Below are 12755 nucleotides of genomic sequence, written 5' to 3' on the forward strand. Positions count from 1 at the left end.
TGTGGGTCAGTCAGCCAATGCAGCCCTGACACACCCGATGAAAAAACAGGCTGCAGCTGGAGTGACAGGACAGTCTCAGGTCCAACTCATGCAAGATCCATATGAAGACCATTAGGCTTCAGTAAACAGTCTAGTTAATTCCTCCTTGAGAGTGTCCACTCCAATTTCCCACCAGGCTCATCAACAACATGTCACTTAATGCTGCCTGCAGATTGCAATAATTTGTTTCTCTGTTCTCTCAATTTTTTAATAAAATGATTCAAACATTAAGAACATTATTTCATGTTTCCTATTCACTGATGTTATCAAATATGTTTCAGAGGAGAAGGGAAACAATAAAATATTCATGTGGATGGCAGTTAAGTTACTAATGTCAACTGAATATGTGTTACACAAAGCAGTACTTGCTCTCCAAAAGCAATAATGCAGGATGTCTGTGCTCCTATCAAGCATGGTGCATCTGGAGTCCTAATCATATGCTGTCCCTAATCTAACAGCATTAGCTTTTCTTCATTAGGTTTAATAAAAGTAGTGAAATCACTGCAAAAAATCACAGACTTTTTGTAACTCCTCAGAATATGCCTGAATTGCCTAGCTTGCTGTTTAGCAATCATGATTAGGGATTCTGAAAGATCTATATGTACAAACACACCTGCAGTGCTACATGGAAGCTGAGTAGTTGTCCCAATCTGAAAATTGAAAGACTGAGAGGCTGGGAAGAGATCCAATGGTCTCCTGATTTCCCTTTATGACTTTATTTGATATTTAAGGCAAGTTGATTTTTTTTTTTTTCAATTATAACCTCTGTTGATTCTCCAGTAGCTTCAGATCATCAAAAGCATGTCTGTCCCAGGAAATGACTCTTTTAAGATGGATTTTAAATGGTGAAGTAATTTCAGAATTGTGATACCAGTGAGATGAAAATCTCTCATTTGAAAATTGAAAATAGTAACACAATTAGTGATGTTTATCAATGACATTTTGTCACACACAAACTGATTAATAATTAAACTGCCCCCTCTATTTGCATAACAATACACCAACTTGTGTTATCATTAAGACTTTGCTGATATGATAATGACACAACAGAACATTAATACATTATCTTAGATAAGGATTCAGACCTAAAAACTACTGACAACAGACATGCTGCAGCTGATAAGCTTTAATCAGAGAATCCTGTCCTACAATCACTCAATCAGTTTCACCAGGGTCAAATACAGAGTCTGTGCAGTTATGCTGTATATTTTAATTTCACTGTGTAACAACAAAATTGACTGAATATGCTATGGCATATTTTTGTCTTTGTCCATCATTATTTGATGCAGTTTACACATTTTATTTGTCACAGGCTTCACTAAGTCTCCTTGGCCTGCAGCCACCTTTGATACACCTCCAGCGCCTTTTCTGCTACATTATTTTATGTTTCGACAGAGACATAAAAGGGTGGTCAGAGAGACATCTGCTTATATTACCTGACATTGTAATTTATTTTCTTTAGGCAAAGTGCATGAAATGGTGAGATTTAAGAACAAGAATGCGGAGAAAGCTGACATTCAGTCCATGTACCGAGCATTCCCTCTGTCCTTATGCAGTTTGTTTGAGTGAAGGTTATTTTGTGCAGTAGTCAGAGCAACAGAGAGTGTTGTTGGCACTAACCATCAGTATACTTACAAGAGCCTCTTAATGAAACGGATGCCATTACACACATCTAGATCAGATGCTGAGCTGCAGTTTCCAAATGACCTATTCCATATGGCCTCATATTTAGCTTCGTTCTCATAAAAGCTAACACACAAGCCATTAAAACAATATACTCCATAATCATGTAATCCATTTTTGGTTTAGTTAATAAAACTAGACTACTATAATTATTGTGGAAGGATGATTTCGGCATAACTGCTGAATAAGTGAAGAGGGTTAAATGCTGACGGGCAAGGCTGAAGGAGATGGGTGTGACACAGGCACATGATTGAACATGCAGCCCCATTCTGTGACATTCTGTGACACTGTACCCAAACCTCCTGTGGGCCCCCACTTAATGCTTAATCACTTAGAGCATTGACGGTTGCCATGGAAACTAGATGTACATTTGCAAAACAGCACCATTTGCTAAATGCTGTACAGTCACAAGTCTTTTTTGTTTTCAATAGAAAAGTGCTAAAATTGTAGACTTGGTATATGGCCTGATGTTAAGCCAACCATACATTAAACTGTCATGCAAAATTTCTCAAAGAAGCAGTCATATACAGTATATGCTCGCTAAGCAAATGCACCAACAGAGAGGACATAAACTATATGGGTAACATATTTCTACAGTACTATTCTACATGTCTATTCTGTTCTAAACTGTTGTGAAAAATATGACCCCCTGACCTAAAACCAAGGATGAACCATCTGCTGAAACGATGTGACACAGCGTTCATGTGCCATATAGGGTGGCCAGAACAAACCCGAATAAGGGTATCAGAGAAGTTAAGAACAGCTATAGAGGGCAGACTGAGGACTACTTCAAACACAACATAAATCACTTAAGCATTGTGCCAAGACCGTCAGGGACCCAAAAATAGTGTCTCTCTTCTGGATAAATCAAATAACTTCTTAACTCATTTTAAATCTGCCTTCATGGCAAGTAAACAACGAAGCCCTTGCAATACATTTTATGCCTTAAACTGTTTCTTGTGTTTCTCATTTTTTAATTGTGCAGAGCACAATTTAATTAGGCAGAGCACAGTCTTTGAATACTCAAACAATCATACCAGAGGTGTTTAAGCCCAGTGAGAAACAACAGAGAAGCATTTTTCAGTACTAAATCATTTGACAGTATTGTGCTTTTAATTATAAATGATGTAAAATAATTTTAATAATGTATGGGTAAAACAGAAAGCAAACCTATACTTTAAGTCAGTAACAAGTGACCAAAAAATGTGAACAGCTACTGCCCAGTTCCACTTACCCTAAAGGTCAGCTAAGGACTAAGAATACTTTCCATATCACCATAACCCATCTAGAGCACCAGGATGCATACGTAAGAAAGATGTCTTTCAATTTTTGAATTCAGTTTTCAGGATTCTGTCATCAACTACCACTAGTTCTGTTCCAGAGCTCAGGACTCAACATGCCACCATCTAACTCATAGCTCTAATGTGAGAGTTTCCCATTTGCTTCAACTTCAACAAAAATGCAATTAAAATAGGGCTCTAGAAGCATTCATTCAGGAGCATATTTTGACCCTGGTAATCTACCACTCCGACTAACATTATCCTGTCACGGAACGCTCGCCTCCCGCGAGGCACGTGGTTTGGCCAGCCACGTGCAGTAGGAGGACTTTCGTTTGTGGCCACGCCTGCACACACCTGTACTTCATTTTGTCTGTGTGCATTTAAACTCAGGTCAGGGTGCGTGGGGTTGTTGGTTATTGTCGGTGTAATGTCTGAATGTAACGTGTTTATGTTAGATGTATTCCTGTATATCGTGTTTGTTTAACGTCAATCGTTTCATGTTCATGTGTATCGTTTGTAATACGTGAATGCCGCTGTCGTTTATGTTAATAAATGTTCTTACCAGTCGGTGGAGTCTGTGCATCCTGCCCCTTGCACTCGGGCCACCACATGTTACATATCCATTACATAAGCAAGCATTATAATTCAGCTAACTGATGCATGATTAAAATGGCCCTGTGTTATGGAAAATACAAACACTATTATTTTTGAGAATTACCTGGAGGTATATATCACAAGTTAACCTACAGCTAGAATACATGGATTTAGCCTTGCTTTCTATAAAATGGCATAATATTCCTAACAAAAACAGGTTGCCAGTTTCACCAAAGAGCTTCCATTTACAAAGTTCTCACCAAGGGTTTGACTAATGAATAAGGGTGAAGACAGCAGAAGGAGCAAATACTAGACACAATTTAAAGCGAGCAAATGTGTGAGCTGCTAAATCCCTCTCTAGTCTCAGTCACGGTGACATGCACATATTTAAAGAGTGTGATTTTATTTACATTAATCTGTTAACTCAAAAGAAACTTCAGAATTTTGTTTGTCAACAGCGATAGCAGAGTTTACAGCACTACAGTGTGCTGGGTGAATGTCTCTTAACTAGAACGTTAATATCACTTAACTGTTAATGAGTTCCTTAACATTATTAGGAACATGATGTGAATCATTCTTGGGGGCATTGAGCAATTTGATCCAAAAAAGCAGTTCAGAACTGGGCTAGCAATCTATGGCCAGTAAAAAGGTTCACCAGCCAAACTCACTGGCTGGCACCAAGACATCTTTGTGGTGGTTAGTGAGAACAGAGGAACACAACATACATTACAATATGATCACAAAAATCATTTTAGGATGAACGCAATTACTTCTTAATAAAGTTTAAAGTTTTCCAATTAATATTTGATTATCCTGTTGACAAATTATTAATATGATCCTGATGGCCAGTTGATCTTTACAACACCCCCCAAAGCCCCCCCTTCAGGTATATGTTAAAAGTAACAGTCCTGATGAGAAATGCAGACCTCTATACATCCATTAACATAAAATGCAGCAAACTTATTTCCAAATTTATAAAACATATCATCAGATTTAACATGACATTAACAGCAAATAGCAGCGGAGTGACACATTTTCTCATTCATAAATGTAGATTATATGCATAATATATATTATATATTACAATTTACATTATATATGGTGCTTGGCTTCATTTGCATATGACATTGGCGATTCATAATATATTTCTCTCTGCATAATAGAATACACTCTGCAAAAATCACTCTGCGATTCACCACTCTTTAAAAAAAATACCACCTGATCCTGGACCAGTGTAAATATCCCGGTAAGAAGCCGATGTGGATCAGATGATGTTTTGTCTAACAATGTTTGGTCACACATGCAAGCCATCAACTTTTTTCTACCCACACCCTTTCAGCTAATTGACCATTTTATTTAAATGGCACATTTTTGCTCTGTTTGGACTGAGCACAATGGCAAACTTCGCTACTGCAGTAGCAGGAGTAAATTAAGAGGAAGGTGACTTGTCATAGGAGGATCTTGGAATGCCACAAACTTTTCCCATTAGAAATGCAAATTTTGATGTTACAGAGCAAGAGACTATAAACAGACATAGTCTGAGGAGAGATATATCTTTGCTGCTCTGCCATGATTTAGAAAAACTGTCATCAGCTCAGCACAACCATCCAGTTCCGAACTTGGTGAAAGTTACATACGCATTGCATCTTTTATGTAACTGGCAGTTTTCATTATACCAGGGTTTCACGATTGGGGATAGTCAGTCATCTGTCACTTGGAATGTGTTATGATGTTTGGCCTCATTTACATGTCAATTTGATTGGCTTTTACCTTGGGCACAGGTGAATTTACCACAGCGGTAAGCTGACACTGGTGTGCTAATTATCACAAAGGTGACTTTATGACAAAAAAGGTGTATTTAAAACATAGCCTGCATAGTCTGAAGACTCTGGGCTATGTGCAGCAGCTCATGTAAAGTTATGCAATAATTTAACTTTGGGGACAAAGACTAACTGTGGAACTCATATGTCTCAAACCATTCTCATGTTTCATGTGATGAGTGTTCACTGTTTTGTCTTGTCATTCTCATCTTTTCCGTGATGAATGTTCACTGTTCTGTCTCAGATCATTCTCATCTTTTCAGTAAAGAATGTTCACTTTCAATGTTCCATTCACTGTTCTCTAATATGAGTTTTTGCATGCTGTCACATCCCCATCTTCCCATGGAGTCTGCTGCACATTGGATATGCATGACACACGACTCTATGGTCCATGGAAATTCCTCACATTGTTCACTAGTGCCAAAATTTTGACTAGTGAGTAACATATATCAGGCTGAATGTATTTAGCTCAGCCCACTGTCTATCACAAACTGCTGCACGCTCACCAAACTGACGCAACCTGTCACACAGACAAGCTTCAGCTCTTACACCAGCTGTTTGACAGGACTTCCCTAGGGAAACACAGCACCAGCACAGAGCCAGTGACAACGGCCTTGTCTTTTCAACAGACAGCCATGACTGTTAACTTCAGTTGTCAGCCATACTTGTCAGCCATACTGTGCACATATTATGAGATGAACATAGTTCTATCTGCTTTATTCCAAGATTTATTTGCTTTATTCCAAGATTTAGTCATTCGGCAGATGAAGAAAATTTGCCAAGAATAAGCGTATTTGCCAGTAGTTATCTTTCATTTTAGTCACTTAGAACAACTATATGAATAATAACAAAAAGAAGAAAGATAAACAGAAGGACAAGAGCATGCCATGATGCAAGTCAACAACTGTGAAATGAAAGAGAAGGAAGAGAGGATGGAACTGATGACTAACAAAGATATTTAAAAAAACAAGGTATATTTGGTTGTGTGTGTGGGTGTGTGGGTGTGTGCCTGCACATGCATGTACTTGTGCGCATGTGCATAAGTGCCTTCCATCCTACTCTCTGTCTCAGCAGATAGACTGGACGAGTGCTACAGAACAGTGAGCCAGGCCTGATTTCATGTCCGCCTAGTTTCAGACGCTGAGCAGAGGAGACTGCAGGCTCTTTATCTCTTTCCATGCATGGCCTTCTGATGGTTGAGCACCAACCTCTAGCCCCCAACGGGGCACTACACATACCAAGCCTGCCTAAGAACATAGCATTGTTTCCTATGGAGGGAAAGACTACAGAGGGGGTAGTGGAAGAGAGTTTGTGTCTAACAAAAGAGTCTATGGCCTTTGGGAAATGACATCTGCTCACAGATTTGTAGGGTCTCTGAGGACTAGCCAGGCATGACAAGCAACAGACTGTGGTTCATAGTCCTGGGTGCACGTGTGTACATGTCTTTGTGATTGGGAGTATGTTCATATTCATTTGTTTGAATGGATAAATGCAAATTAGTACAATTTCTATAATGCATTAATTGCATTCATTAGACAATGATCGATATTTCTTTGTAACTGTGGTTTGTATTTAGGGAGTAACTGAGTTATCACTGTAATAGAGGAGAGGTGAATGGGGCTTGGACCTGCTTCCCCATCGTCGCATTGCCTGCTCCTTCACATACTCCAGTGTTCCACCCCCGTAGCCTTGCTGCACCCCACCACACCCATCTTCATCACATAAACCACTCTGCCTACAGAAATCCACTTAACACCCACCTCCCAGCTGTGGGTGGGGCAAGCGCAGGCCGAGGGTTGCTGGGAGGACCACTCTCACTGCACCCGTGAGAACTCGAGCTGGAAATGATTAAACATGAAGGGCGCCCAGCGGGGCGGGGAGGAGGGGGGTTTTGGAGTGCAACAGCAACAGGACTCTGTGCATGCTCACTGCTTTACCCACACAGATCACACATTTGATTTTTCATAGTGGGTGTTTTAGTTAGGTGGTCATTCAGAATGACTTTCAGAATCATGACATTAAGTAGTAGTGCTTGTACTGTGCACTCCAATACATTCTGTGTTGTTCTGATGAAGTACAGTCACTGATGGCAAAGGATAGACAGCCAAGTACCCCACAGAAATATTATATACTTTTACAGTCATTATAGTGCACTGAAATGCAGGGCAGGGTCTAGGCATAAATGGGCTGAGATTCTTATGTTAATTATCCCACAGAGATGTAAGGGCCCTCAAACTAAAACAGACATTCTTGACTTAAATCTCATAGTCTTTCTTTCTTTTCAAATCAAACGTACAGGAGTGCAGAGCCAATATAAATCAGAAACCGTGTTACTGTGTAATTACTTATTAAATGAAGTATGTAGGCAAATACATAAAAATTAGATTTTCCAAGAATGAGCTACTTGAGACACACTTGAGGAAATCACAAAGCAAGATAATTTCTAGAATCTCTGTAAAATCCACTTAAAACCTTTTAAATATTATTGCCGTGTGGGTGAAAGATATTAGCGACAGACATTGTTTTAACATATACTACTTGAAAGAAGTTTCAAATATTGCAGTTATGCACTTATAAGGTAGAACAATTGAAAATTATTGCTTTCAGGAAAGTTCTTGAAAATGTCTGCTTGGTTTGCACTACATTAATTCTATGTGCTAAAAAGCATCATTAACTGCTAGTCAACAGTAAAGCTAAGACATTAGCCAATGTTTCAAGCTGTTAAGAGGAAGTGTACTAGCCATGAAAAAAACTAAAGACAGTCACATATTGAAGGCTTCTCTTACATGTGATATTTTTTTTCTGGCAATAATGCCAAATAATGAAGTAACAATCCAGAGAAGGGTAAATACATAACACTCATACAACAATAAAAGTTAACATTAACTACAAATGTATACAAATGGACAACAGGCTTACCACTGAATACTGTCACTGCACTAAAAAAGTGGACATTTTCGAATGTGCCTGCATCTAGTGCGCATAGGAGCACTGGAAAAGGAGATGATTAAAACAGTCAAAGGCCTGGCTGGGTGTGGCTTATACGGATTCACTGACTTCTCATTATGCTGTTATCTTTTACAATGAGATTATGGATATCTATCTCATACATAGCAATGTCAAATTCAGCAACATGCTCCCAGCCTATATGCTCCTCTGTCCTATTTGTTCCATGACTTCCTGTTGCTTGCCATGATTGAGGTTTCCAATTAAAATTTCACTTAACTGTTAGAAGGAGAGAGTTCAATATCTCCCAATTACGCAGTATCAATAACGATTCCAGACCAGTGGTAAATCACACCAAGCATCTGAAGCGTAACAGCTTTCAGCATGCAGAGAGACTAAAACAAGAACAAGAAGGAAAGGCACACGTGCGTGTGTGTGTGTGTGTGTGTGTGTGTGTGTGTGTGTGTGTGTGTGTGTGTGTGTGTGTGTGTGACAGAGAGAAAATGAGAAAAAGAGAGAGTAAGACAGGGAAAGAATAAAGATCAAGATCTAGCCGATGATGCAAAACAGTATATAATTTTGTTTTAGGTAAGCCTTAGTACCTCACTTGGCCACATATATAATAATGGCAATGTTTACACACTCAGCCCTTAGATGATGGCAATGTCTACACACTCAATAGTAACTCATTGAGTGTTCTACAGTAGTCCAGTAAAAATCAAACACCCAACCAACAGCCAACAAGGTTAAAAAGGAAAGAAGAGGATGTATGTGTGAAATTAGCTCTGAGACAGGTCCATTAGCACAGTGCAAATCCAGTCACCATTGGGCTCAATTCACCTGCCACCTAATCACACTACCAATCAGATAATTGGTGTAATTATTGCAGATTCACTCTCACTTCTATGCATTTGAAGGAGAAGTTAACAATGTGGTTGTCTGGATGGTACCAGAGAAATATGACAACAGCCCAGTATGAACCCAGAAAAAGAAAGATTCTAAGACTGATTCTAGCCTTAAACTAACAGTGCATATTAATACAATTAGGCTAGAAAAGGGAGATGAAAGTCGAATGTGGTTGGCATGCTAATGTAGGCATTCACTTGCTTCCATCACTGAACGTGCTCAGTGCAGGATCAATAGACCATGCCAACATGCTATTGTCTCAGTGCTCTGAACAGTATGACAGCAATTCAGAGGGGTTACAACAACACACAACACAGAGAGAGAGAGCGAGAGAGAGATGCAACATACACAGACAGAGAGAGAGAGAGAGAGAGAGTGAGAGAGAGAGAGAGAGAGAGAGAGACAGAGAGAGAGAGAGAGAGAGTGAGAGAGAGACAGAGAGAGAGAAAGAGAGACAGAGAGAGAGAGAGAGAGAGAGTGAGAGAGAGAGAGACAGAGAGAGAGAGTGAGAGAGAGAGAGAGAGAGAGAGAGAGAGAGAGAGAGAGAGAGAGAGAGAGAGAGAGAGAGAGAGAGAGAGAGAGAGAGAGAGATCATACTACATAGCAAATTAGACACCTACCTTCATAGACTGCTTTGAAGCCCTGGCCACTCACAGCATAGTCTGACAGTAGCCAGAGTGTAAGTCTTGCTCCAGAACTGACGATGGGGGGAGGGAGCTGGAAGCCTGTTAACCTGCAGTAATCAATAAAACAATGAAAACACTTTTGAGAAAATTGCACTGAACTCAGCAGAAGTAGAAGCACCTGCAAAAATACCTGACCAGCACCCAAAGCATTCAGTTCACCTAACCAACTGAGACAGGAACAGCAAAAACTGGGGGAAAAAAAAAATGAAGGCGACAGAGAACAGCTGGATAAAAGGTGAGCGGGTTGCCATGGGTGACCAGGTGATAAGTGGGGATGGTGAGACCCCAGGCTCTGTGTTCCAATCTTCCACAATGGCAGATAATAAAGCTATGCTGGGCTATCACATCCACAAATAATATGGCCCTTAAGTAGCCTCTATTTCACGGGGCAGAGGTTAAACATGAAAGAGTTGGTTGAACTGTTTTCTTCCCAGTTATCTTAAAGCACAAATTATCCATGTATTTAGGAGTGACTTAATATGACAATATCACATTAGTAAACATCAAAAGTAATGTGTTCTTGCTCTCATGACAGCTGTGGTCATGTACCCTGCAGGCTAGTTAGCTCTAGGTGGTATCAGCTCAAATAAACCTCAGCTCCACTCTATGAGGTAGGTATGTGCGGCTCGGGGCATGTGACAGTAGCACACGTGAATCCACATGGCCCTAAACTGCATGTGCGTCCCACAACATCCCTCAGGGTGTGGCAAGGGTAGTGTCAATGCTCTTAGGAAAGCCTTATTATAGTACAGACACTCCCACAAATCAATCAGCTCCAATTAGTTCAACCTACTTGGGCTTATATCAGATGTGCAAAGGAAGTGCTGAAGAAAAGGCAGGAAGGAAATGAATGGGAACACCACAGTCAATAATCAAATGCCGAATTCACATCTGGAACCAGAACAAATAAACTACAAAACTGAGTAAAGCAAATTTGATTTGCTGCATGCACTGTCCAAGTACATCACTGCCCAGGTGACTATCAGAAGCCTTATTAGGTCACACCTCTATTGTCACAGCTCTGCACTTGTTTGATTTGCTGGAAAATTTTGGAACAGCTGATTCTGCTTCACTGATATATCATTTGCAGATTAATTATAAGTTAATTACTGCTGCTCAAATCCTTCAGCCTGTGAAGATTTGCTGATGTGCACTGATATCAATTATTCATAATGACCACAACAATTTGGCGATATCAATAATAAAGCATTTTGTGTTTTTACTAGGACCTGCATTCCATACATTACCGACAAAATAGCCAGTTCTTTTCAAAATATTGTGGTTGCTAATTTCTTCTATTATCTGGGATTATTATTCAAAGAACACCAAAAAATAAAGATGCAGACTTGAGAATTAGTTAAGGAGAATAGCTGGTCCCATTCTTTATTGCAGGCTAAAGTTAACAAGCATTATTGAGACACCCTCCGGAGAATGTCTAAAGCATACAAAGAAAATTTGTATACAATTTTCGGGGGCAATTATGTAGTCACACCTCCTTCTTTCATATCTTAGCCATTGCAATATCCATCATTATATCCAAATCATAATTATTCAATATTATGCAATTCAATACCATACAAGTCAGAGTATGATACCATAATCTCCCAACGTAAAAAAAAAAAAAAAAAAAAGACCTCATCTTCCATCACCAGGTACCTGTTACGACTGTTTTCTGTACCATACTGTGTCTGGCACAGGGGTCTTCACTTCACACACAAAGGCCTTTACTCTGTACACAGGAGACTTCATAAAGAATATAGAATCTCTTCAGTTCTAAGCTTTTACTACTTAGGTTTTACAGAATTAATAGTCCAAATTAAGTGTTTAACCCTTTCTGCCTGCAAACATTTTTATTACTTCAGTATCTTAAAATTGAGTAAGTGCTTAGGACTTTCTCTATGAGTAATCAGCACTCAAACAGTCCTGTGGAGAGATAAGCCACAGCAAACCTGGCCGGGATCAGTAAGAGGCAGACCAAAGCAGCCATGAAGGGGGTTCCAGAGGTCTATGGATCCCTTTCCACATGGAAGAATCTCTCCATTAGAAAAAAAAACTCTGCTTCCCATTATCCCAGTAGTGTCCTGGTGGGGGCGGGGGGCTAACCGAGGTACGCGCCGGTGACTCATATGGGAGATGATGGAGACAGACTGCATTAGCTAGGATGACATCAGGTTTGTTTGCAGGCAGAAGGCATACACCTTTGTATTTGCATGTTTGAAGGCAAGAAAAGCACATGTGCATGTGTGAAAATATTACCATTGCAGAAATTCTTCTCATTAAAGCTATCCTGGAATGCTTCCTCCCCTACCCCATTCTTTGTTGAGCCTTATCCATGTACACACAGACACTGATTTATGACAGCACAGCTCCATAATAAAATGTGATTAAATGGAATGTCAGCCTGTGAATAATCAGTAGCAGTGGCCATCCACTGTTACAGCACACCACAGGCAACTTCTGCTCCTGGCGCAGTGACACAGTGGTTAAACCTTAGTCCTGCGTTAGCATGGCAAGACCTGTCTGTGCCTCAGACATAGCCCATCATCCACAGACATGCACACCATCAGGAATCTCCACTCTGTATTTTGGGTGGCAGATTTTCACCATGAAATGCATCCATTACACTCAGAAAGGGGCAATATAAACAAACACACACACACACACACACACACACACACACACACACACACACACACACACACACACACACACACACACACACACCATGACTAGTGGCTGTTTGCCACCTATGGTGCTGCAATAAATTGTTCAGATTATTTCCAGTATTTTGAACACACTTA

General features: G+C 39.9%; 1 protein-coding gene across 1 annotated transcript in view; it reads right to left on the bottom strand.

Moving 5' to 3' along the window:
• The window catches only part of csmd1a (CUB and Sushi multiple domains 1a), a 61552-nt gene that overhangs the window by 19349 nt on the left and 29448 nt on the right, over window positions 1–12755 (bottom strand). The window contains exon 3 of the mRNA XM_081708707.1: window positions 9889–10001. Coding sequence (XP_081564833.1) covers window positions 9889–10001 — 113 coding nt within the window. The remainder of the gene's footprint in view (window positions 1–9888; window positions 10002–12755) is intronic.

Source organism: Electrophorus electricus, unplaced genomic scaffold, assembly GCF_041902795.1.
Source record: "Electrophorus electricus isolate QZ-2024a unplaced genomic scaffold, ASM4190279v1 Scaffold110, whole genome shotgun sequence".
NCBI lineage: Eukaryota > Metazoa > Chordata > Actinopteri > Gymnotiformes > Gymnotidae > Electrophorus > Electrophorus electricus.